A 27608-nucleotide genomic window follows, 5' to 3' on the forward strand; every position below is an offset into this window, starting at 1 on the left:
TAAAAACAAATAATATTTAAAGCCCAAGAGATATTGCTTCATCAGAATGAGGGAATTAATTTTGTTACGCCAATACGCATGTGTTACAGCTATATGACGGCGACAGGTAAGTAGTAGAATCTGTTACATGCAGGGGCGGTCGGGTAGCCTAGTGGTTAAAGCGTTCGCTCGTCACGCCGAAGACCCGGGTTCGATTCCCGACATGTGTACATTGTGTGAAGCCCATTTCTGGTGTCCCCCGACGTGATATTGCTGGAATATTGCTAAAAGCGCCGTAAAACCATACCCACTCACTCACTCACTCACTCACTGTTATATTCAAACCAGTTGCAGGTATCATGACCAACGTCCCAGTGCGTCAGGGCGTGATGGCATGCATCCATGTTGATGTGAGAAAGCGGGGAAACAGTAACCCTTATGCGGAAGAAACATTCTCTCATATTCTACATCCTCAGTTCATATCGAAATCAATAGAGGTTATCACGCGAGTGTGTTTGGGGATGGTAAATATCCTGCATTAGGAATAAACATTGTATTTAGCGAGCCTTGGCGAGCTAAATACATACTGTTTATTCCTAATACAGGATATTTACCATCCCCAAACACACAAGCGTGATAACCTCTTTATCATATAATGTCATTCTTTAATTCTGTGCTTCAAAATCGCTTTCCCTCTCTCACAAATATTACCGAAACATTGCGAGTTTTCCTGGAATGCGCGCATTAATATTTATTACGTCACAGGGTAAGTGATTTGTCAGTCGGACAGTGACAGTAGCCAATATAGTTCCAACTGAAATCTGTTTCTTATACAGTAGCGAAGCAACATATACGCAAAACAACAATTGTTTATAATTGCCTTTCGCGGCAATCCATCGGTCTGTCCGCTAGAGTAACTGCCCTTTGTCAAAGGGAAGCTACTCTAACCCTAGTCTATGAGACGTCACGACCACGGTCAGACGTTGTTGACAGTCGGTCTGTCCTGTCATAACGTTAAGAAGTGTAGTCAGATGTTTACACAGCGACAAAACGAAACAAGGTAGCAATTCAAACATATTTCGGCCAAATCCAACTATTTTAATTTGTGGAGAATGTTTCAAGCCGCAGAGGTCTACAATCACAGATATGGCTACTGATCCCGCTTGGCTAGGCCTCGTGCCCTCGCAAAATTGTTTCGAAATTTATATCTCCAAAGTTGCCAAAACTTATAAAATGCCTTTGCTACGTAACAGTTAGACACTGATTTTCAGTATAATAGACTGTTCTTTTGATAATGATAGCAATTATCCCTGTAGTTTATCCAGATTCCCGATGGTTAATTCTGACTCGATCGCCGACAGTGAAAGTAGTCCCTACTTGACCTTTGATATTTGCATCTCTATCCGCATATGACCCCAACGGATATCGTTTTTATCCGTTGGCTTTATCCTGCCGAGAAACTTACCAATTATATGATAAATGCTGTTATTTAACGTTATTTCTTAAACGTCATTAGTAATAATGATGCGTAAGCAGCCTCTGATCTGATCGCCGAAGTCAAGTTTGTAAGGTGAAAGTTTAGGTCATGATAATTAAGGGTGCAATGACACCGGATCATCACCAACACAACCACTGCCATAGCATGTCATACCAATTTACTGTGGTGACGCGAAGGCCACGTTTCTAATCACCGCATGACCCATTTTGTCACTTCACATCCAAGACCACAGTTATGCAGGTCTTCACCACTTTGGGGGGCACGGGTGGCCCAGTCGTCTGAGGCGCCGCCATTCGCTGTGCAGAATTGCGTTCCTTGGGCCCGCCAGAAACCTGCTATTATGGATTCGATCCCCGTTTCGCCCCCATTATGCTTCTAGATTTTTCAGCACCATACCCGTGCTTGTGGGTTTCACCGAAGTGGTAAACGTCTTAGACCTGCATCACTTCGGGTTTTCCTCCCACATTAAGCTGACACGCCGCGATATAACTGGAATACTGTCAAAAGCGGCGTTAAACCCAACTCACTCACCCACTTTACCTTTTTGATGAAACCAACGAGCATGGGTATGGTGCTTACAAAACCTAGAAACATAATCAGGGCGAACCGGGATTCGAACGATCAAAACTTGCCCCGTGAATATGTGGTCACATCCTTCCAAACCCTTTCCATATTCATAAGAAATCTCAGCCAAAAACAGAGTCGATTGTACTGCTCATTATTGTGCTCACAAACCAAAAGTCAAACTCAAACTTGGCATGCTTCAGAGTGAGTAAGTTAGGTTTATCGCCTCTGTAAATCGTACTTCAGTTTATCACAGATTGTTGTGGGAGGAGTGCCCAATGTAATCCATGTCTCAAACGTTTACAACATTATCGACTCTCACGAACACGGGTATGACGCTGACAAACCTAGAAACACAACCAGGGCTAATCTTGTATTTAAACCTTGATCAAAGATTTCTGGCAGGCCTAAGGGACGCAACTCTGCACAGCGAACTCTGCACATACGACTTGGCCCTCGTATCGACAATAAATAATATGTCAGATACGTAAACTACAAAGTTTTTTAGGACGCAAAACGGTCCCTCGAGGAGGTGTCTCATGATATTATACATTTTAGATACACATATCGGGGCTTTTCATCTTGTTTACGTTAAGTATGATCATTATTATTACTATATCAGTTTGTCATACTCATTTGCTTTAACCGTTTTACTCGTGTAATTGTGTGCGTATATTGTTTAAATCATTGCACTATATTATTGGTTTTAATTTGATGAATCGCCTCACACTGTGTGGAACTGTTTTCCATACACGCCCGATACGCGCCGAATTTGTGTGTAATGATCTATGACCGTATGAACGTATACGCATGACGATTTCATACACTGATTTCATATACTTCGTGTGTTGAACGTCAAGTGTGTCAACCGGCGGTCGTCTGACATGAAAACCGCTAGACCTACCGACCCTACCGCCGCCACCCCCAACACCACCCCAACACCCAACCCCCCACCAAACCCCAACCCTAACCCCCATATTCACAATGTGCAAGCCTGGTTAGTTCTCACTCACTAACTCAACACAAAACTATGACACTGAAAATGTTATTAATGATATAATTCGGTTTGTGGTATAATTCGCTTCAGGAATTGTTCATATTTAAATCCTATTCAGAGATTCAGTCTTCGTAATAAAGCCTGATTCGTCAAAAAATAACAATCGTAGTTCAATATAGTACCTGGTACAAAACAAAACGTAGTTCATTATAAAAGCACTATTCATGACAAAATTCATTATATACATTTGATTCGTGATAAAACCTGGTTCGTTTTGTGCACAATATGCTTAATGCAAAAACAGTAAATTATGAAACAATTATGTTCATGGTGAAATCTTATTCAGCTGTTTCACAATTGCGGTAACGTGTAATTAATTTCTAATCATACGAAAGCTGCACAAAAAAGAGACACAACGAACAATAGGAGCAGGCCGCACCTCGGTAACCCGGGTCATGGTATTTATGGATGCGAACATAACAGTAGATGCAACAAGGGTGAATCATGTCCTGACGATAGTGTCATCAGACCCTGCCTGTTGGTTTCCGTTTGAGAAGTACTTCCTGGTTGAATGTGATGGCGAACGTGGCTGTATCGTGGCTCCTCGTGCTCTCTGTCTGGCGTGTTGCTGATGCAAATTACTTTTGTAAGTATTCAAATGATTATGATTGTCCAAAATGAATTGCTACTAATTTCCGATTACTAATTATGATGTAGAACACATACGATGACCAGTTCAGAAGTACTTAAACGTGAACTTGAAACTTGATTTTCAGTGATCCATTCATATTATTTTCACCGCAATCTTGCCTTTACGCCCGATGGAATCTGTTTCGTCAGAAGTCGAGACTTGAGATTCTTTGGCGTTGACGTTTGGTATTATATTGCCATGAAGCATGTCAGATCATGCGTCATATCATATCGGAGAAAATGCCTTCACAAACAGTGAGTGAATACTATTTTACGAGGGTCTCAAACATCACGGCGGCGTGAAGATAAATGACCAGACAAACCAGTGGTTGATATTATGAGTTACGTCCGATATCCCGGATATAATGTGGTAAATATAGCAGTTATCAACATTGTTTGCATAGCATTGTAGCGTACACTATACAGATTTAAACACATGTACCAGTAGCAATATAACAGTAAAATGAACCCTCGTTTAGTTCAGTCTTGTATACCGTGACAACTTAGAGTTAACAATGGGGAGAGTGCATACATTAGATAACATTTTGTGGAGGCCATTTATATAATCTTGCCTTAGTGCTCGCAATGTGATGAGATAGTGTCTATTCCATGTAGTCTGTTTGCTGATCAACTGATCACACGTATGCTTTTGATACCAGTGAAATGTGATATTAGGCGTTCACAATGACGGATGTAATGTTATTTCGTTAGTCCATGTCAGAGCACGGACCTAGAGTATCTGTGAGGAAGTGTTACTACGATTATTCCGATCTTAAGGTCAGATTCAAATGGAAAAGAAACCATTGCGCCCCAGTGGCGCGGGTCGTTGCTCGTGCTGTCATCACTCATTTTCCTCATCTTGAACCGATTATTCATCTGCCGCCGTGATAACCTGGGATGTTGCAGACTGACACCATTTACTCACTCACTCTCTAACTCTGGTTATTTCAGCCCATTGGTACGAGAATGGCAGCCCTGCGACGGATGCCACGGTTAGGTATCACACTACTACAACAGAAAGTAGCTGGTGGGAGGCTGCGCGAGGAGGGTGTGAAGGGGGAAGAGTCTACATCCCCAAGTCTAGCGTATTACCTGACCCCATAAGCCAGAAGATGACCCAGGTCAATACTACTGGATAGGAGCAATTGAATATTCAACATGGAAATGGGCAGGTACGAAATTTGTTTCCAAAACATTTTGGGATATTTATCAGAATCATGTTTGAACATCTTACACATATATATGCCTCTGAAAAGTTAGAGTCTTCCCTTTGACAAACTTCAAAATTATTGCCACAGCATGCTTGACACCAGAGACGGCCTCTTATTTTAAAAAAAAAGACATGCATTTAGACAGAGTGACCGAAATAAGCGGAGTATAAAACTGTATTTTCAGTTTACAGCATAGACACTTCCCTTTACATTTATAAAGCCCGCCGGGCAAAAGAAAGTATATTTCCATGTTTGAAAGTGGCTAAGCATGAAACAAACAAGAACTTGTTATTCTATGGTGATGTATTTGATACAGATATCATAGTTGTGTTTTTGGACCTTAATTGTGTTTCGGCAGTTTTCAGCCAAGTAACGTTTTGATAACGTTGGTAATTATGTGGTCCAAATAATTCAGGTTCAGGTGTATACTGTTTTTTGCCTGACAGTTTATATTCTCCTCAGGGGAATTATTCAAGTAGAATATTTTATTCATTAAGGTGACACTTTCTGAAATATATACGAAAAAGTGTTTTTTTAACCATCAACATGATCAAGGACTGAGACTTTGTGCCATGAAATTGAACCAAATTGTCCTACATGATTTCCAGAAGTCAAGCTCTCAGGTCGAGATCACACAATGAAACGTTTGTGAACCTTTGAACTATGTTTTCATTGTTGGAGACGATATCAAAAGTGTTTCCCTTTCTTAGAAACTGCTCTCAAAATGTAGTAATTGTTTGTTCGAAATAGCACAATAAGAAATAACCTTATTTTTAAGCATGGGAGTGCTTCAATGGTTTTTTACAATTTGACAAAAAATGTGTTTTTACGAATGTGTGTTCATAGTATATCTGATGATAAATATTATAAGCGAAAAACACCATCTACAGGAAAAACTTTCCATCAAGGCAAAACCTTCAACCGAATGTTGACATTGTTTAGATGAGAACTTAACAAGAACGTGCAACAAGCATGTTTCCTTGTGTAATTTCTGTTGAAATGGTTGATGATAAATAACTCTGAATAACTTTGAATCAGGTTCATGACTGTAGTAAAGTTATTTACATTGTAGACGGAGTCCCTTTCTTCACATACATTGGTTACAGTTCAGAACGCTTGCCAAGCTCTAATGGTCATCATTTCGACGGTAATTCCGCCTCCCGGTGTCATTTACAGTGTGGGGGGGACGAGCCCTTTGGACTGAGCGTAAGATTTACCTCTGTTATGTGTTATTAGATCATTATTTACAGAATGACCTTATAATTATGATAACGAGTTTATTGCCCACAACGTAAATATCATTTATTGGGAATTAAAAAGGTTCGTATAAGAATGTCTTTATTCCCAATAATGCCCTTGTTTGGGCATCTATTAAATGTCATACGCAATCGGATTTGCAGTCATTTTCGGATTTGCAATAATTTTCGGATTTTTCTGTTAAACGGCCGAAAATGTTATTCTTTACATTTTAACGTGGGTAATGGACAAGATACTCCTGAGTTTACATGTACATGAAGTTAATTGAACCCGACTACACAAAAAAGTCCGGTATATAAATTGGATATTTGTTATTGGAAAATGTTGGTGCCCTGATATTCAACAAACGGTGCGTCGAAACGCAGCCATTGTCGATTTTGCAATGTCTTAAACGGTATTGTTTTCACACTGGTTAAAAAATGTCGTGGAGGAAAACAGTAAAGCGAAGTGCACGTGAAAGTTCTGGCATTCGTAACTCGCGGTAATGGCTATAAAAAGGAAAGCATAAGCCAATAATTTGTCATTCAATTGTCACCTATATTCGCTGTGCAGAGTTGCGTCCCTTGGGCAAAATATGATTGTGGGTTCGAATCCCGGTTCGCTCCCATTATGTTTCTAGGTTTGTCAGCACCTGCCTGTGCTCATGGGTTTCTCCGAAGCTTAAGTGGTAAACGTCTGAGACCTGCATCACTTCGGGCTTTCCTCCCACATTAAGCTGACACGCCGTGATATAACTGGAATAGTGTTAAAAGCGGCGTTTAACCCAACTCACTCATTAAAAGCAGGGCGGCTAAACAGAAAATGTAGTTCATCATCTACTAGTATTTCACCAGTATTACAATGTTATCGGCAGCCATATGCATAGATGCTTAGGATATCGATAGATCGATGTTCCATACGCATGCTGTTTGTGTGGAAGGGCATGCATATTTTGAAGTATGGAATTGAATTAGATACCTGATTTTAGTTTTATTTTGACCACTGATAAACAGGCACGGTAATAGTAGAGTTGAGTATGGACCTCAAGTGAGTGAGTGCCAAACTGTATGAACGAACGATGGAGCTTTCGAGCATGTGAAAGTCAATTCTTAATCACATTGAATGGTGAAAATGTATGAAAGGGATGTACCTGTACTTGAAGGGCGAGACGTGCTACTGTGACTTCTCACACCAGATACAGGAGAAGTATAACAAGACAGAAGTCCGCTGTCCAGGACACTATGACGAGGGATGTGGAAACAAGAATGGTGTATCTGTGTACAAGAGTGGAGGTAGAGCTAACAAATACTTTGACATTGCAAATTTAGAATTCGATATCTCTTTCACTTCCGTTCACTTTGAATCCATTTATGGAGTCATGATATATTCTATTACGGGAAAGGCTAAGCTGAAAGCGTGGGCCATGTCTCTAATTTTCAGTCAACGTCAAAATCACTCCAGGGGATGAAGATGCGTGTGTGTATGCAGAAATCACAACCTTACCTTACCGTTATATCGCGTATTATTCATCAAGCTGCCATCACTTTAGATCCGCTGCTTGTCAAAATGGAACAGTAAAAGCATGTAAGTACCACTTATATATGGAGCGATACGGTACCCTTTTGGTTAAAATTTCGCACGCCACGCGGAGGACTCAGATTCAATTCTTCGTGTACCCGTGAAGATCCGGGTCAGAATAGGTCTTCAGTAAACCATACTTGCCGTAAAAGGCGACTAACTGGATCGGGTGGTCAGGCTCGCTGACTCGGATGATGCATGTCATTGTATCCCAATTGCGTGGACCGATGCCCAGGGTGTTAATCACTGGATTGTCTGGACCAGACTCGATTATTTACAGACTGCCATCATATAGCTGGAATATTGCCGAGGGCTGCGTTAAACAACAAACAAACAAATATCAATTCCCGGTGTGGGCGTGACACCAATTTCAGGTGTCGGTCGCCGTGATATTGATGTGGAATAGTTCTAAAGACGGCGTAAAACGCTACTCGCCACTTTGATGAAATGTAACAATTCCGTTAAAGTTTTGTATACCCAACGTAACTCATAAATATTACATTATCTATGTCTCCATTACGATAAAAACATATTGCCATTTACCAGTACGGGTATATAATATAATGGTATATAATGCTTGTTGGCATAATTCTAAGTGCTGAACCACTTTAGTTTACAGGTCAACAGACAGTTATGATAGATGCATCGGGGGCATATGTGTTCGTCATACTCTCAAGACGTGGGGAGATGCAGGCCGTATGTGTGACCTGGTGAAGGTGACCAGTGTCAATGAAGATGACCTTTATGATGCAATGGTGCTTAGCCTTTTGAGTAAGGACAAGTACACCTACTGGATTGGATTAAGAAGAGTTTACGTGAAGAAATGGTTGAACGGTAGGTTGAGGAATGCATTCGGGCTCGGCAATCACAGTAGAAGCTCGTTTGTTTGTCATATGGAAGCTTTCCCCTCAAAGCGCACCAAATATCGACAAATTGAAAACACTTCACGTCCTTGCAATGTTTTCCTCCTTCATAAACATACCCTCTGATCAATATTGAGACAGAGGATCCATGTCGAAACAACATCATGTTCAGTTTAAACCTGTTTGTATTCATTTGAAAAAAACGAATGCTGGAAAACAAACTGTTATGTTATTCGTTTAGCGAATGACATATAAAGAACAAAACTTGTTCTCCTGCACAGTGGCTTTAGGTGTATGACACATATTCACACACCCTGTCAGTAGCGGTTGTCACGTCGTTCCAAAAATACTCGAGCCGGGAGCAGACAATCCAGTGATTGATATGATTGAGCCACGCCGTCGGGGTCCTTAAGTCGCTTCTTACGACAGCATATGTTGCTATGTTCGAACCATCGGTTTTCCAATTCAGTCGCCTCTAACGACCAGCAATGGGGTGCTGGAGACACATTCTTTAACCTGCGCCCCCAACAGGGTTCTGCTTTTCAACCACAGGAAGGAAAAATAATTTATTCAAAGGTCGTAGAAACGCAAAAAGTGTTCCTCATAGATTAACGCAACTCCATGGCATACACTATTAAATGGGGCTTTGAGCCGTAATTATGCTGGCAAATGAATTATATATATTTTTTTTAAAATTTTATTTATTATTGTTTTGGCATCGTGGGGACTGCCGGTCAAAATAGGACCCCAGTTCATCATACTTGTAAACATTAAGGTCGTTTTGTCAAACCCTTCACAAAGGGGTCGTAGGGCTAACGTACCACTACCGTAAGACAATGGATGCTATGGTTACGACAATCGTGGCCCTACTGTGTCTTATTGAAATGGGGTCAAGGATCGTAGCTCTCTAGAACGGGATGACACAGACATATAATTATTGCTTTTCTTGTCATATACTAAGGGTTGTTTGTTATTTTGTCAGAGTCATTGATACTTCAGCTATATCACGGGGTCTGCAAGTGACCAGACCAGGAGGCCAGAGACTGAAATTATGAGCCACGATATAACTGACCGATTCCTACTTTGTCGAGACTTACTACAAACATGAGATACTGGCGACCTGGTTAGGCCCCACGGAGTCATATGTTCATTTTCCACTATGTCGTTTTGAAATATTTATTTTTAAATTATCAGAATGATAAAATTAACAACTTATTACAATGATTACTTTAAATGCAAATTATTTCAGGAAGCGACGTGCTTTGCAGTGCAACACGTCAACCCGTTAACCAAGTATGTCTCGCTACAACCAGGACCTCACTTTTTAGCTGGGAGGATTGTTCCTCTAAATTACCAACTATATGTGAATCGGGTGAGAGATTTTGATTACCACTTTGTTAAACAAATTTAGCTGTTAAGTCAATTTGTAATTCTAACATTTCAAAAGGCAATAAATGAAAATATAGAACATTTGTTTTATAACAGTAATACCTTCAGCAATAATGGTCTTATTCATAATGAAATCAATTCATTGTAACGTCACGCTCTATTGATAAATAAATAATAACATTAACAGTCCATCCCGAGTCGACAACACCAGCGTCCACTAGGCCATCTGGTCCACACGCCTCTTTGAAGCCCATCGACACAGGAACCTCGACGCCTACAACCACGTCCGCACTTACCAGTCAGACAGCCTTCACCAGAGCTGCCATCAAACAACCGGAAGAACCGTTATCAAGTGAAAACGACCAAAGCTATATCAACATAGGTATGAGAGCGAGAGAGAGAGAGAGAGAGAGAGAGACATCATGTCTGGAGATTTTACTAACCAGTTAGTAAATATATGATAATTAGACTGGTATACGTGGCCTATCGGCGACTAGTATTATTTTACTCATCAGTTAGTAGAGATTACTACCCAGCTTTCACAGTTTCTTTCTTCATTCTTTTACTAGCTTCATAAAGAATATTTACTAAGAATTTATTGCCAAGTGGTGTTTTAACAGACAATTCAGTCAGTTAATGCCAACACCATCATGGGTCATGTCCAGAGACATATTGTTCTGTTAACTTTGCCTTCTTATGTCATGTCATGACCTGAAGTGAAATAAAGATGATTTGATTTGAACGACAGTTACGTCAAAACCATCGTCTGTCTCTCGCTCCAAGGGGATAATCATTTGAACGGAAGGGACGTTGCATTGCCGGTGAAAATTACTGCCATACAATCGCGACTATATGTTAGACATGTTTCAGTTTAGTTACACAACACTGCAACAAGTCTTGTTTTACACTGGCAAACTTAACTAACTTCCCTTCTCACTGAGTACATGCAATAAAGTCATGAAAAGCAAACATTAACAATGTTACCAAGCCAATAATATATAGCTGACACTCAGCCTCATAATCATCTCCTTGTGTCCTCAAAATGGCGAGCGGGACACTGACCAAGACGGAAGTGAGGAGTGTCACGTGGTCTTGACGGCTACCAAGCATGATAGTAAATTGGATAGTAACCTTCTGATCGTTGTTACTAATTAAGTTAGTAGAATTTTCCAGCCTTTTTGTTCAGTGTTGGGTTGTCAACACCATACACATACTTGTGGATTTCACCTAGGCAGTAAACATCTAAGACCTGCATGTCGGGCTTTCCAACCAACATGAAGCTGATGTAACTGAAATGTCGTTCAAAGCGACGTAAAACCAATTTCACCCACTCGATTCATTGTAGTGGAAATTCTGTACTTTGTAATTAACTGTCTGTAATTAACTGTCGTAGCAATAGCAAGGTCATGGTTTCAGGTTTGTACTGTGGCCTGTCGGTCCTGGGTGTCGTCATTGGAGCCATCGTCCTAACTCTACTGCTTGTTATGTACAAGTAAGTCAAGATTTCCTCTATAATAGGCGACCGTGGTCTAGTAGATAGAGCGTCTGCTCGGAGACCGGGAGGTCAATGGCTCGATCCTCGGCCGCGTCGTATATGGCGCTAGGCAATAGCTTGGAGCTAAAAGAAGGACTGGTCGGCTCGGAGTCAGTATACTGTGTCTGAGTGGGGTATCCATGTAATGCAGAATGGTATCTCAGTGGACTAGCACTTTAAAACCGGTATTAGTGCAGGATTGGACACACACACACACACACACACGTGCATGCATATCGCTATATAAGTGCAATAATCTTGAACGCGACGTTAAACCCCATTTCAACTCACTTAACATCTGTATTATGTATATATATATTATGCTGATATTAATCTCCTGATAATGTGATTTCAATGTGGGGCCTATTGCGACATGATCCAAAGGAGTGGATCGCTGTTCGTGCTATCAACCACCGGTTTAGTTTTGCCAAGACGTCTCTACATGCACCATGAAATAACTTTAACATCGTTACTAAACACATGGTTCAATATTAAGTTTGAACAACCAGAACCCATTACAAAAGTAAAGAGACTTTGAACTGAGTATTGGTTGTTTTACTTTTAGGCAGAAAAAGGGTTGCTTTTCTTCAACGTCACTTGCTCGAAGGTCTAACAGTCTCCGTCTCGTTGCCATGGATAACGACCTCTACCTAAGCACGATGCATGTTCAAAATGGGCAAGGATCTTCAACGGCAAATAGAAACTGTGATGATGACGAATACGATCTGCTTGGCCAGAACAAGCATGGGTGTTCAAATGGTGACGAGGTATGCCGTAAGACGGGTGAAGGCGATACAGTTTTCAGTGATCCGGGGGATGCCGCTCACTATAACAGACTGGGTGACAGTGATCCCGCGTCACACCATGACGAGCGTGGTGCTTACGATCATGTGCTGAAGAACCAGACTATTCGTGATGAAACGTACGACCATGCAGGAGACAAGGGTGCAGTTCGTAGGAACGATGACGTATACGACCATGCAGGAGACAAGGGTGCAGTTCGCAGGAACGATGACGTGTACGACCATGCAGGAGACAATGGTGCAGTTCGTAGGGACCATGACGTGTACGACCATGCAGGAGACAATGGTGCAGTTCGTAGGGGCGATGACGTGTACGACCATGCAGGAGACAAGGGTGCAGTTCGTAGAGGCGATGACGTGTACGACCATGCAGGAGACAAGGGTGCAGTTCGTAGGGGCGATGACGTGTACGACCATGCAGGAGACAAGGGTGCAGTTCGTAGGGGCGATGACGTATACGACCATGCAGGAGACAAGGGTGCAGTTCGTAGGGGAGATGACGTGTACGACCATGCAGGAGAATCACCACAACTACAGGAAGACGAAGGAGATCTTGCTGACTCTAGACACGATACAGATACCCAGGTTGGCGATTCTGTTGGTGGCACCGAGAATGGTAATGCCATGATAGCCAAGGCACCATCAAACATGCCCGGGATTACTGACACCAGTGCCGAGATATACTGTAATATCGGGTCCGATCAGCTTGTGTACAACAAGGACCTCGACAGGGGACAAGCCGCAGAGACGTGTACTGATGAAGACGGCTGCTATTATAATTTAGGGTAACAGTTTCACAACCCAAAATGTTGTTTCAGCAGATGCACACGATAGCATTCATGCTACAGAACTTTTGTTATAATAACCCAGAACACCCTACCCTATTCGCGAGCACTTGACGTCATCACTAACTTTCCCTGATCCATTCATATTTTGTCACCGATTTGTTGCCTTTTACGCCCAATGGAATGTGTTTCGTCGGATAATCGAGACTGGTTATTCTCTGGCGTTCATATTTTATATATCTACACTCTGAAGTAGAAGACCGCCCCCGTGGTCTAGTGGTAGACCGTCCGTCCGGAAAGCGGAAGGTCCGGGGTACGATCCGCCTCATACCAAAAGACGTTAAAAGATGGCACTTGTTTTTACCCTGTCCGGTCGGCTCGGAGTCAGTATATACTGTGTCTGAGTGGGGAATTCAGGTTAAATTGCGGCATGGTATCTGAGTGGGCTAGCACTATAAATCGGCATCAGTCCGGAGTAGTACAAGCAGGCCAATCATGTCGCTATATTATAAGTGCAATAATCTTGGACGCGACGTTAACCCCATTTCACCTCACCTCACCTCTGAAGTAGAACACCACGTCAAACATGTATATAGTGTTGACAAATCAAGCTGACATATCCAGCTGCCATTGAACTGCTGACTGAACAACCCATTAGATAAGGAAAATAACCATTATTACATGATGTCATTCACCTGATGAAGGGGCAAGAGATAACCCTGAAAAGTCGTCACTAACAATAAAGAAGTTGTTATCCATAAAGGTTTGTTGTCTTAATTATTACCATATATATAGGGTTAGCTATTATAATAGGAAACATTTCTACCCGTGAACATCCAGGGTAGAATAGGTCTTCAGCAACCTATGCTTGCCGTAAAAGGCGACTATGCTTATCGTAAGAGGCGACTAACGGGATTGGGTCAGGCTCGCTGACTTGGTTGATGCATGTCATCGATCCCAATTGCGTGGATCGATGCTCATGATGTCAGACCGCCGTCATGTAGATGGAATATTTATTGGAGTGCACTGCAGGGAGAATAAACCATGACTGGCTTCTCACAGTTTGTCGCGGTGGGTGGGGACCCAGTACCCATGTCAAATCTACGGGTTCAGGAAGTGACTTCAGGTGGTCCTTCGTGACATCCTCGACTATCCAGGGTATTATATGTCCAATGTATTATGATATATTATCATAAGTCAGCGAATACGAGAGGCACATGGAAATAGAGATCTATTCTCTGATCTTCTATCCCGCGGACCCCTTCCTCATCCCGAAATGCATCGGGCAGTCTGAATCATATTTATATGCAATGTCTGCTTGATCAATAAACTTTTGACAAGTGTTTCCATAAGATTAACGGGCAGACAAATATGGCCGCAAAAAATTTGGCACTATGTTTAAAAAATTGTTTGTTTGTTGTTTTACACCACACTCAACAATATTCCAGCTATATGACGCCGGTCTGTAAATAATCGAGTCTGAACCCGACAATCCAGTGATTGACATCATGAGCATCGATCTACACAATTTGGATACGACGACATGCATCAACCAAGTCAGCGAGCCTGGCCACCCTATCCCATTGGTCGCCTCTTATGACAAGCATAGTCGCCTTTTACGGTATGGGTTGCTGAAGACCTACTCTACCGCGGATCTTCACGGGACTGGCACTATATTATACATGGGACGGTTCACCCAATCACTGTATTCATACGCGGTTTCTAAAATTACTTCATTGAGCGAAATGACGACTCAAACGCAGATTATTTTAAGAATGGCAATATATGATAAATAGATTATTACCCTCCTATGTCCCTTACATAAATATAATATAAATAATTTAATTAAGACATTTTTTGCATGCATTATGATAATGTGTAGATTGCTCAAGTTATTAAAGGGTATCTCAAATTATTGTATGGTCTATTTATCTCACTTGCAAGTGTGCCATCCACGGTCTACAGATATCGGAATGCAATCCGCGATGCGTACTGGTGGTAACTTTCCCTTGGTGATATTCCCAAGGGGAAGTCCCTTCCTGAATTACCCACGGAACGCTATTGCACACGTTCGCTGTCTGTGTCATATACCAACTGTTTTGTCATCCGCAGGCCGTTATGGAATACTGCATCTCGGCACTCGTTGCAGGTAAGCAATGTGATGTTAACAGGGTGAGTTATTGATTTGGCTTATACGGCTATATAGCAGGGCATAAGGGACATTACAGCACAAGGAATATTATAAAAAAAAAAGTAAATATGTTTATATGTAATATACTACATAATCTGCACAAATATAAATAACAGGCACGTGGGAGGGACATTGAAGATTAAAAAAGGCTTTAATTTTTGCAAAGACAAATTGACAATGATAGTGAGGAAATATCGCGTTTGGTGTAAGGGAGATAACTCTGCATATAGGCTTCTATAACCACCATGTTTCAAAATCTTTAACTCATTTTAAATCATGTGCAGTTGCGCATTTTCTGTGTATCTATTTATCATATATCAATCGCCAAGTGTAAATTAATGTTTAATTGCAATTATGGACTGGATCGGCAGGTGTTCATACAACCATAGGTATTTCCCCGACGGGGATCCCCCTCGTACTTGTACATGTTTTGTCCCTACACCTTCACACCTTAACACAGTCTCCACTGCAGAACAGTCGTCGTCTGTTAGGCCAGCATGATGCTTATCCACGTCACTGCCGCTTTTATTGCAGGTATGTAGGTGTGTAGACAGAATTACTTATTGATTTACCAGTGTACAATTTACGTTTTAGAAGTAGATATGTTTCTTGTTACGATTAAATCGACAATTTTCTTCAAAAATATAAATTTGCGAAGATATTCGAAGTTTTTTTATAATGTGCATTCCTGGACTTCACACATTGTACCCATGTAGGAAATCGAACCAAGGCAATAGGCGTGACGAGCAAACGTTTGAACCATAAATAATGATGTGATACATAAATGGGTATGATATGATCTTTAGATATATTCAGTTAAATTGTGTAGCACTGTAAGATGTGTATTCGTACGGAAAACTCCTGTCCAACTTGCCCACCAAACCATAATACACTGGTCGCTGCCTGTGTCATCCATTATTCACTTAACCGCTATGGAAAATCGCTGCATCTTTAGACTGATTGGGTAAGGCTGGGTAAACGAATACAGCCCAGGACACACGTGCCCTGTCTCAATCAACCGTACAAAATAATCATATGTTAATAGAAACATCCACTGAGCATTTAGTTAGAAAATACTGTGTTTATCCGAAATCATATACAAATGTATATTTCAGTCGAGTGAAAGAACACTATAAACTGTTTTCAGCCTGGCTCGGCTAAGATCATTAACAAAATATATAACAAATAGTAAATTTGATGTCTTGATCACATCTCGTGAACTGAAAAGGTTAACATGTTCTCTCGCGAGTGCCACTCATGAATATATAATATATATTTACAGTTCATTTGATGAGATCTTAGTTGAAAAGAAAAACATACATACGGTATCTATAAAGAACGATACAAAAGATAAATGAAAACATGTTTATACGTAAGATCTCTGACGATAGTATATGGAAACTCAAGGATGAAAAACATGCAAAGATAAACTGCGATCAAGCTTTTCTGCACATTAGAAAATGTCTGGTGTAAGGGAGACAACTCTGATCTTACGTGGCTGTTATGCTTACTTTCAAACTGTTTAATTAGTCGCATGTCATTAGTGGTTACAATACACATGTTGGGTTTAATATTCTAAACCCGCTGCCAATATGTAAATTAATGCTTTATTGCAATAATGAGCTGAGACAGGCAGGTGTTCTAACAATCCCATGTGGTGGTTCCCCAAGGGAAACTCCCATTGTAAATCCCCATTAGCTGCTGCATCTTGTCACGAACAATTCCGAAAAGGGGAAGCACCTTGGTGAATACTTTACCAGAAGATCTTGTATTTATTTGACGTACGACAATGTTCGTTTGTGATGAAGTCCTGATGATATTGTACACCAAGACCCTCTGTCTTGCAGGTATGTCAGACTAGAGGCAATGGAAATGGGTTTTAACATACTAAGTACAAGTTAGTGTGCAAAAATGCGTATATTGGGAATGTGTGCGATTCTTAATAATAATGACATATAATTCGACAATTTGTGTTGATAAATTTATATTTGCTTTAATAATCGATAATAATATTTCTCGTAAATTTCTGTCAATCAATCTGAAAATTAATGAAATATGACGAAATCGGACAAATATATGCATGCTATAAGACCTATGCATTCAACAATATCATAGTGGCCTATACTCACTAAATATCCCAGTTGATTTAACAACTATACTTACAATATATTGATTTTCTGCGATTATATCAATGAAATCTATTCAAAAACTAGTATATAGTAATTCATGGCAAATTCGTGTAATTAAGATAACTATTGAGAATATACTTATTCATAATTATGAAGCTCACGGAATCGGCATATGCATGTTAATGTTATAATGAAATTTATATTCAGATGCAGATATGTCATACATTTACCGTATTATAAGTTGATAAAGGATTGAAAGTAATCAAAACACGTAATGCTAAGTATACACCTCACTCACTGATTATGTATATTAATGATATATTTTCTGATACGAATATATCATACACTGACGATATACGTACCGCACATTACCTGTGATTGTACATGATAGCATGTTTTGATGATTGCATCTGCCGGTATATGATATTTATATATAATACACTATGCAAGGATGATATTATTAAACCATTTATAAATGTGACAAACCAGAAATTTTGATTTGATGTATATAATATGTACCTATGAGAAAGGTCTGCCATACAGACCCTGAAACAAATATATCCAATACAGCCCATGCTGGTCTGCAATAGTGGGCAAGTTAGGATTACTGCAGTTCTGAAAATGATGAGAATCTCTGGGCTACTTTTTATTAAAATAATTTAACAATTTGTTTCTGTAAAATATGTTCATTTCAGCGACTAAATGTTAGTCTACAATGAGGTCGCCATACTGAGATATTTTCTTCACATTGGAAAATGACTAGTGTAAGGGAGATAACTCTGATCTTGGATGACTATAATATTTAATTTGAAACTGTTTAATTAGTCGCATGCCATAAGTGATAAAAATACTCATTTTGGTTTAATATTCTAAATCCGCTACCAATGTGTAAATTAATGCTGTATTGCACTTATGAGCTGAGATAGGCAATCCCATGTGGTGGTTCCCCAAGGGAAACTCCAATTGAAAAGTCCCCACGAGCTGCATCTTGCTACGTATATTGCAAGACACGTTGTCATGTCAACCATTCGAAAAGGGGAAGCACCTTGGTGAATACCCAACCTGGACATCTGTGTTCACTCCCTTACACACAGTGTTTATTTGATGCACGACAATGTTCGTTTGTGAGGAAGTCCTGATGATATTGTACACCAAGACCCTCTGTCTTGCAGGTATGTCAGGCTAGAGGCAATGGAAATGGGTTTTAACATACTAAGTACAAGTTAGTCTGGAACAATGCGTATATTAGTAGCATTTGTGATTCTTGATAATAATGAAATATAATTCGACAATTTGTTCAGGTAAATTCTAATTTTCTTTAATAATCGATAATAATGTTTTCTTGTGTACATTTATGTCGGTCAATCTATATACGAATATCTATTAAATCACTTTTCATAACGAAATGAGACAAATATTTGAATGTCATAAGACCCATGCATTCAATGACATCAAAGTGGCCTATACTCGCTAAATATCCCAGTTGATTATACAACTATACTTACAACATATTGAGTTTCTACGATTATATCAATGAAATTTATTAAAAAAATATATTAATTCATGGCAAATTCGTGTAATTAAAATAACTATTCAGAATATACTTATTCATGATTATCAAACTCAATAAATTGATGTGGTCATGTATTAATGATATATTATACAGATGCAGATATGTCAAACAATAACGATATTATGATAGGATAAACAATTGAAAGTATTCAATACACGTAATGTTAGGTATAAACCTCACTCACTGACTATGTATATTGATGATATATTTTCTGATATGAATATACATGTACTATACATTGACGATATCATAATAAGTACCGCACATTACTTTTTATTGTACATGATATCATGCTTTGATGACTGCATCTGACGGTATTTGATATTCATGTATAATAAACCATGCAAGGATAATGATAGTAAACCCTTTATAAATATGACGTACCAAAATCTTTTATTTGATTTGATTTCCAAATAAAACGCAGGAAAGTAAAGACTTGGGGCTTGCATGTACCAAAGAGATGTCCGAACTGTCGATAACACTGATGGGGATGGGTTTATCTCATAATTAATTATTATAATAAATATGCCTGAAACCTCCTTGGGGAATCCCCCACCGTGTTACTGCATGGCTATCCGTGTTATGCTTGTTACAGGCAGTCCAGTAACCTGGGTCTCTGGTTACAGTGTGCTCACGCCATTTACTAAATTGTATGCTAACAGTCATTGCGTGCTTGTAAGTCACATATATACGGGCGTCTTTGCCAGGTAAAAGTAAATGGACACTTTGAAACATGTGCGTTAAGATAGTGAGACCTTGCTGACGAGTTAGTTATGTACGGTGGCGCATACCCGCCACTGGTGAGAAGTGTCTGGCGGCCGCCAGATAAAATATAGAGGCATACAGTGAAAAATGATCTCACCAGTGGCGGGTATGGGCCACCGCAGTTCTGCACCATGACTGTGGAATATATTTACTTTAGAAAAAAAAATATCTAGAAACGCATACAAAAGCAAGTCTAGCCAGCTCTAGCTAGGTCTAGGTCTATTTATTCTTGGATTTTTTAAAATATTTTTAGAGTAAAGAAGGATATTGTGTAATATAAGATTTCATAGAATAAATGTTAGTCTACTGAAGAGTGTTTATGTGTCGATATCACACAATATGTGTCGATATCACCCAGTATGAACTGCGTGATGCACATTGCTAGCGTTCAATAATCCCATGATGTATACGGTCAATGCCACAAACGATGGTCTGTGGAAAAAGATACTAGATAGTGTATGTAGGGCGGAAATCATGAATGTCAATTGGATTTAAACTGCGGCTTTTTGACGCTGTGGTGATACCAAGCATTTAGGGTAGCGAGATGTGCGGATTGGAAAATCTGTCTATTACAGGGACTATTCATCTTAGTTCTTAAACACCTTACATTATTAAACAAGAGTACTCCAAATTGTATGATTAATGGGAAACTGGGAAGATCTCATCTCTCTAACATGGTCAAATATAAATGAATTCTGTTTTTGGCTAGACTTCTGTCTGGGACAACATCTAAATAATGTTACATATTGTATTTAAATCATTTTTTAATGATAGTTAAATCGGAGCATGTGAGCATAAATGGATAACTTGTATGAAACGATTTTTACATATGGATATCACAAAATTGTCAAAGTCATGAATATCGTAAAATATAGTTAAGGATAAACAAAATGATATCAACGTGGACTCCTGGATAGCTGCAAGAGATACAACTTCCAAAGAATCAATCTATAGAATTTTAAAAACCTATTAATCAATACAGATTAATGCGTGTGGAGAATTTTCTTTAAGTTTGGAACAGCCATTTACCAATAGACACAGGCAGAAAATACCACTAACCGTCAGAAAGTCCAAACTCTGCCAATTATGTGAGGAGATGAATTTCACTATTTGTTTATCTGTCCTTCAATTAAAACAGAGAGGAAACAACTGATTCATAAATATTATTATACTGAACCTGACATGTTTAAAAAGAATGTGCTTTTAATAGCCAAAGATTATAAACATTAAGAAAATGATCTAGGTTATGTTAAATAATCACGATGAAGTACAAACATGGAAATAATATTTCAAAATTTTTGGACAAATTCGTGATTTTACCTGATTCAACCGTAATTGAGTGTGATATTGTTCTACTGAAAATACACTTTTGTAACTCCATACTTCAACCGTACCTCTTATCACGCTGTAAATCCACTTCAGTTCAGCTTATTGTCCTTATTTCAAAGTTTTTTCAGGACATGACGAATTTAAGTCTGTTTAGTTGATTCAACCTTGTATCTGAGATTCCATCATTAATAACTTAACCTTATTTACTCCCTAAATTACTTGGAGAGGTTACATTTGTGTCCTCAAAACAAATCTTGGTCGTACTTTTATATCATATTATTTCTTTGACCTCTGTTTAATTCAATCAGTTTATATTAGTGTCTAGGATATGGATGCTTGGGTAAATTCAGATACTATTCATGTTTTCAAGTTTTAATTTATGATTCAGACAAGTGTCTGACACTTATACATCTAACCGTCAATTGTCGTAAAAATAATCATTATGTTAAACAACAATAAACAATAAACACTAAAACAACCATCTGTTACAACCACTCTTCTAAGTGTATATTACTACACAGACAATTACAATATTATGAAATATATGTCTGCATTGAGAAAAGCATATATGTATACAGGTAATATAATAGTATACATATAATTATCGAATCAAGGCTATTTCCAAGTTAACATTGAAACACCCTTCTAAATACACAGAAAGGCTGCTTGCTACACAGAATGTGCTTTCACAAACACTCCCAGTGGAACTCTATCTCCGTTCCCGCTGACAAAATGCCGCAGTCTCACCTGTTGTTATATCGAAACTGTTCGTCTCGTTGCCGCGATAACACTCACACTGACACAAACGGATGGCAAAGCTTACTCCATTTTCTCATCCTGAAATCCATACAGTGGTAGCCAGGAGATACACCCACCCTTCAACACTGGCAACATGACACGAAATAAGCTCGGACATAAAATAAGATCACGAATCCAGTTAGGTTTCAGACAGCACATCGTAGCATGTAGCCCGTACCAACGCGAGGGAGCAACCTTATGTAAAGTAACCCGACAGGCTTGTATGCATGTTGCGCAGCAGTAATCAGACCGACGACCGGTCACACTGACCTAGGAATGAAGGTATTCAATCGGAACTACATTGAACGACGTTTGTTATCTCGTCAGCGTTTCAGTTACCTCCATAGCGTATAGGTAAGTGAACATGGGTTTCACAACTTCTGTACGACAACAGTGTAGCCATATCGCGAGGGTGACTCCAAGAGTAAACTTAATATTTTTACACTTGTTTGGAATCGAAACGTGGTTTTAGGCGTGACGAATTAACGCTTTAAAATTAAAGCTATCCAACCACTTCAAGTAAATAAATTACAGAAAACTAAATACTTACATCAGGATCATCAACACGGAGTGAGTGAGTGGGGTATGTTTTAACCCGCGTATGGCAATAGTTAGTGAGTTGAGTTTAACGCCACTGTGAACAGTACTCCAGTTATATCACGGCGAGTCAGCCTAGCGTAGAAGAATATACCAGACGTAATGCAGGTCTCAGACGTTTATCACTTCGGAAACCCACGAGGACGGGTATATTTGGGGCGAAGCGGATTCGAACCCAGCTCAGCTCTGCACAACAAACTGCGGCGCATTAGAAGACCCATGCTCCCTGCTTTTGGCAATAGTCCAGTCATATTATGGCACACAAAACCAAGAAAAAACTTTAGATATTACGTACCCAGCTAGAGTATCGAACCCGGGCATCAATAATGGCTTCTGCGCATTCCCTGTGACAATCCAGCGCTTTAACCACAAGAGTATACCACCTGCAACATGCTTATGGTCCGCCACCACCATAGTAGGACAGTTTTCAAGTTCACTATATGTTGCTGTCATTTAAGGATTTGCATAGAATTTATTTATTTCCTTCATAGCTCCGACGTTCATACAGTTTGGCCCTCACTCTATGAAGTTTCATACTCCAATGAACTCACACAAAGTGTAGGTCAATTCTTAAAAAAAAAATAAAAAAAATTGAAGTTTACAGGACCGTCAGTTTCTCGGTCATGTGGCCAGCCTCTCGTCCAATGGAAAAGCAGTATATCGTATAAACGTCACATTAAACTTATTCTCATATGACGCTGACAAATTAATCTATCATTTGTTTGTTACAGCGTTGGTTGCCCTCGCCCAAAATGTCTGCAGCGCCATTGGGACAACTCCTCCCAACACCACCCAACCCTATCGGTTTCCCTGTGGGATGGACAGGTGCCCCATCAATGGGTGGTACTGCGACAAAGGGAGAAGTATTGACTCCAAGCAGTGGACCTGCAGTCCGTGCACCGAGATCGAGCAATGGTGTGAGAAGGACATAGCCCGAGTACCGAGAGACTGTCTTGGTTACTGTGAAGGTATGATTTCTACTGTTTCCTGCTACAGTGAAACCTCAGACACCAATATCCGATAAACCTACCTTCCGGACAGCTATTTGTATACAAAGTGAAAATACTCCGTAATTTCTTAATCAACACAATTTCAATTGGAAATACATAGCGTCAATGCTAGAGAATAAGCAGTCTCGATTTTTCCAAAGAAACAGATTCCATTGAGCGTAAAACAGAAAATAGTGGTGGAAATTATATGAATGGATCACTGAAAATCAGTGATGACAACAGGTCTTCGCGAACACCCACGTCCACATTAATGGGGTTTCACTGTGTATGATGAAGTAAAATTTGCTTTACATTTGATAACATTAATTTGTCCATTGATGATACGGTTTGTATTAACCAAGGCTTGCACACTGAGAAGTCATTATCAAAACTTGATATCCCACTAATGTACATCATAATGATAGTACAATAAAAAAAATCAAGTATACACATGTATATATATAATGTAAAGTTCAATATAAAATTATTATTTTTTAAGAATCGTATCTGTTTTAATATTCCGACGAAACTCATTTTCATTTGTTTTCAGAGTTCTGTATTTTCAAAGGGAATACAGAAAGCAAACCAATTTTATCTCATAGTTCTTGTTACCGCTCCATGGCAATAGTTGCTTCATCGCTGCCTCCGTGGTCTCTTGGTAGAGCGCCCGCCCGGAGAGCGGAAGATTATGGGTTCGGTCCCCGGCCGCTTCATACTAAAAGACGTTAAAAGATGGTACTTGTTGTTACCCTGTCTGGCACTCGGCATGAAGGGGCTCAAACAAGGACTAGTCGGGTCAGAGTCAGTATACTGTGTCTGAGTGGGGTATTCATGTTAAATTGGGGCATGGTATCTCAGTGGGCAAGTACTATAAATCGGCATCAGTCCGGACTAGTACAAGCAGACACACACGAATGCACATGCATGCACATGTATGCACGTCGCAATATAAGTGCAATAATCTTGGACACAACGTTAAACCCCATTTCACCTCACCTAACCGCCCATCGCTTAATGACTCAATACTTGCTGAAGGAACAGAGTGTTCTTGTACCGACATTAATGTCATATGAAGATACTATTAATTCCACAAGATGCATGAAAGTTTAAGTTATACATGTATGAAAAGGGACAGTGCTAAACTTTTTCCAGCCCGAATATGCAGTGCGTCAATGAAGAGCCTTGAGTCGAAATACAGAGAGGCGTGTCAAGCCCGAGGTAAGACTATCACCACGCTGACAAAGTCACCCGGGATGAGAACGAGGCACTGAGTATGTAATGTATTAATGCTACCCATGTCATGAGTGTGCTGTCCATGCTCATCTTCGGGGGAACACATCTGAGACTACAACTGATAAGGTGTTGTATAAGAATTTTGTAGAAAATGGTTTAATAGCTGTCAAAACAGAGTTGAACATCTTTCGAAAATCGCATGTGCTCATATATTCATAGCATAGTTTCATAGTGCTTTCAATGCAACGATTGTCCTATTGGTGCTTAAAAGGCGAAACAATTAAGCTACAGGCAGCTCTTTCCCTTGGATTATCTTTCCTCTACAATTCGTCGAGGAAACGGAAATTAGTTATTCATTTATAAGAGCTAGGAAGATAAATATGCGAGTTGGCGAATCTGTGGCTTTAGAAACCTGTTTTTTTTATTTTTACAAACCTTTGGTCATTATTTAGTAAACTGTGCTTGTCCGATATTTAGTAAAATGTGCTTGTGATAACTACTTAATAAAGTGTGCTTGTAATTACTTAATAAAGTGTGCTTGTGGTTATTTTTTAATAAAGTGTGTTTATTGTAATTATTTAATGAAGGGTGTTTGTGGTAATTACCTAATGAAGCGTGCTTGTGGTTATGTTTTTAATAACGTGTGTTTGTTGACATTATTTAATAACGTGTGTTTGTTGTCATTATTTAATAAAGTGTGTTTGTTGTCATTATTTAATAAATTGTGCTTGTGGAAATTACCTAATAAAGTGTGCTTGTGCTCATTATTTAATAAAGCGTGCTTGTGGTCATCATTTAATAAAGCCCTCTTGTGCTTAACTGCTGTTTGTGATCGTGCGTTTTTTTCTGTTGCTTCTTGATATGCTTGTCTTATAGAACCTGCTTCAAACATCGAAAAAGCGATACAAACATCTCATTTTATGTTACATATGTCATTGTTTCAGGTGGTCTCGGGAAATTTTTGGCGAATAACAGCATCGTCGTGGTGTGTGTCGTCACACTTCAAGTGATCATCATAATTGGATTTTTCGCCTACACGTTGCAGCAGTGTCGACTTCGGAAGATGCGGGGTAGTGTTGATGAGGATATGGAGATGCGTGCTCAACTCATGGGAAACAAGCCCGGTGAGCTTACACGGGTGTTTGTGTGTTTGTGTGTTTGTTGTATAACGCCGCACTCAGCAATATTCCAGCTAGATGACAGCGTTCTGTAAATAATCGAGTAAATAAATCAAGTCAGCGAGCCTGACCACCCAATCCCGTTAGTCGTCTCTTACGACAAGCTTACTTTTACGGAAAGTATGGGTTGCTGAAAACCTATTCTACCCCGGATCTCCACGGGTCGCGTACACGGATGAATTAACTACAGTGTCATTTTGTGTTAATAGAGAAACTAAAAAGATTGTTTGACGGTGCTCAGTAAATATAAAGTTTGGTGGACAGCTGGGAGAGAAATAGATTGCCCTACCCCCCCCCCCCCCCCATACAAGGACATACTGAATCCAACGACGCGGAAATATCAGTGTTGTCACTGCCTTTACTTTGACGAAGGAAGAAGACACTAATAATTTACCTGAGACTTTTGATACATGATCTTGTAAAGTCTCCAATCTTGGTGATTATACGTAGGATCATGGTCATGTTTAATTTTACGTGCGCTTCGTAATTCTTCCCTTAAGATAAACGAAATAAATATTTCAAGTTTGATATCTGAAGTTCAGTGTACCCAGTTACAGAATTTAGTCACAAGGTTGTCTGCTAGAATTCAAAGACCACCACGTACATTGTCTTTTATATGTGTAACACTTGATACTTAAGATTCACACCGTAACAATGATATTTTATCAGGATTCAGACCTCATTTGTGATAACCGAACGACCCCAAAACTGTAGCTAAACAGTACCGCGTGAAAACGCATATCTTTCACCGACTAGATATCTTTGCTTACCAACTATTATTTTGTTTTACACTCCGGGAAAATTTAACAACTAGGATTGATGTTCAGTAATTAAATTCAGTTAAATATGATTTGAGTCATACGTTTTTTAGTTATTAAAAAAATATGTTTGCTTACTGACACACCAAAATAACAAGTGCCAGTTAAAATACAATACTAGTTGTGGGTAGAGTGAGTGAGTGAGTATGGTTTAACGCTGCTTTAGCAATATTCCAGCAACATCACGGCCGGGGACACCAGAAAAGGGCTTCACACATTGTACCCATGTAGGGAATCGAACCCGGGTCTTCGGCGTGACGAGCGAACGCTTTAACCACTAGGCTACCCGACCGCCCCTTGTGGGTAGAAGATACGTATATTGTGAAAAGATCTGAGTGTCCTTCACCAAAACATTAATGGGGAAACTTAATTTCATAAAATTGGCAGATTGATATACATGTGACTATCTTTCAGACAGCCACGACCCACGTCCAACAGTCCAAAGTACCAAATTCACCCAGACCGACTCCACAGGACTCCTAGGATCTGCCAATATCCACAAAATCCCGGTTGAGTTTGTTCAACCCAAAACCAAAGGAGCCCACGGAATCCGAGTCCTACCCTTCTCTACTGTCGTTGTTGATAACTCTGGCAAAGACTGTACCGAGGATACGTCATTTCTAGATTCGCATCATCAACCAAATCAGGTTTAGGGATGCCATCTTTTGGTAATATGTTGTAATGCATCGTATTGGGTTTTTTTCATGTTGAGTACCTACCAGTTAATATTCGGGGTGGGTTTGGTTAGGGCGGGGAAAATTTTAAAGAAATAATTCCACATGTTCCTAATACTGATGGAAGAAAATATTAGAGTTAGCGAGAACTAAGATCTGATTTGATTGAGATTGCTCATACTTGTGAATGCTTTCCCTGTTGTGACT

The 27608-nt window shown here is 39.7% G+C and overlaps 1 protein-coding gene and 1 pseudogene across 5 annotated transcripts; both read left to right on the forward strand.

Annotated features, from left to right (window-relative positions):
* Positions 1-3614: 3614 nt before the first annotated feature.
* On the forward strand, positions 3615-13866 carry LOC139442846 (uncharacterized; annotated as a pseudogene).
* A 1342-nt stretch (positions 13867-15208) lies between these two features.
* On the forward strand, positions 15209-27608 carry LOC139443961 (uncharacterized). Of its 5 annotated transcripts, none has more exons than XM_071224849.1 (5): positions 15209-15276; positions 23241-23477; positions 24651-24716; positions 25676-25855; positions 27142-27608. In XM_071224849.1, exons 1-5 carry the CDS (start codon positions 15246-15248, stop codon positions 27378-27380), a joined length of 753 nt encoding a protein of 250 aa, XP_071080950.1. In that variant the 5' UTR covers positions 15209-15245; the 3' UTR covers positions 27381-27608. The 5 variants fall into 5 exon arrangements, with proteins under 5 accessions (XP_071080950.1, XP_071080949.1, XP_071080948.1 ...); XM_071224848.1 differs by lacking the exon at positions 15209-15276 and adding an exon at positions 15790-15852; XM_071224847.1 differs by lacking the exon at positions 15209-15276 and adding an exon at positions 18530-18619.

The sequence above is a fragment of the Haliotis cracherodii genome, unplaced genomic scaffold, assembly GCF_022045235.1.
Source record: "Haliotis cracherodii isolate W230 unplaced genomic scaffold, xgHalCrac1.p SCAF_5, whole genome shotgun sequence".
NCBI classification, from domain to species: Eukaryota; Metazoa; Mollusca; class Gastropoda; order Lepetellida; family Haliotidae; genus Haliotis; species Haliotis cracherodii.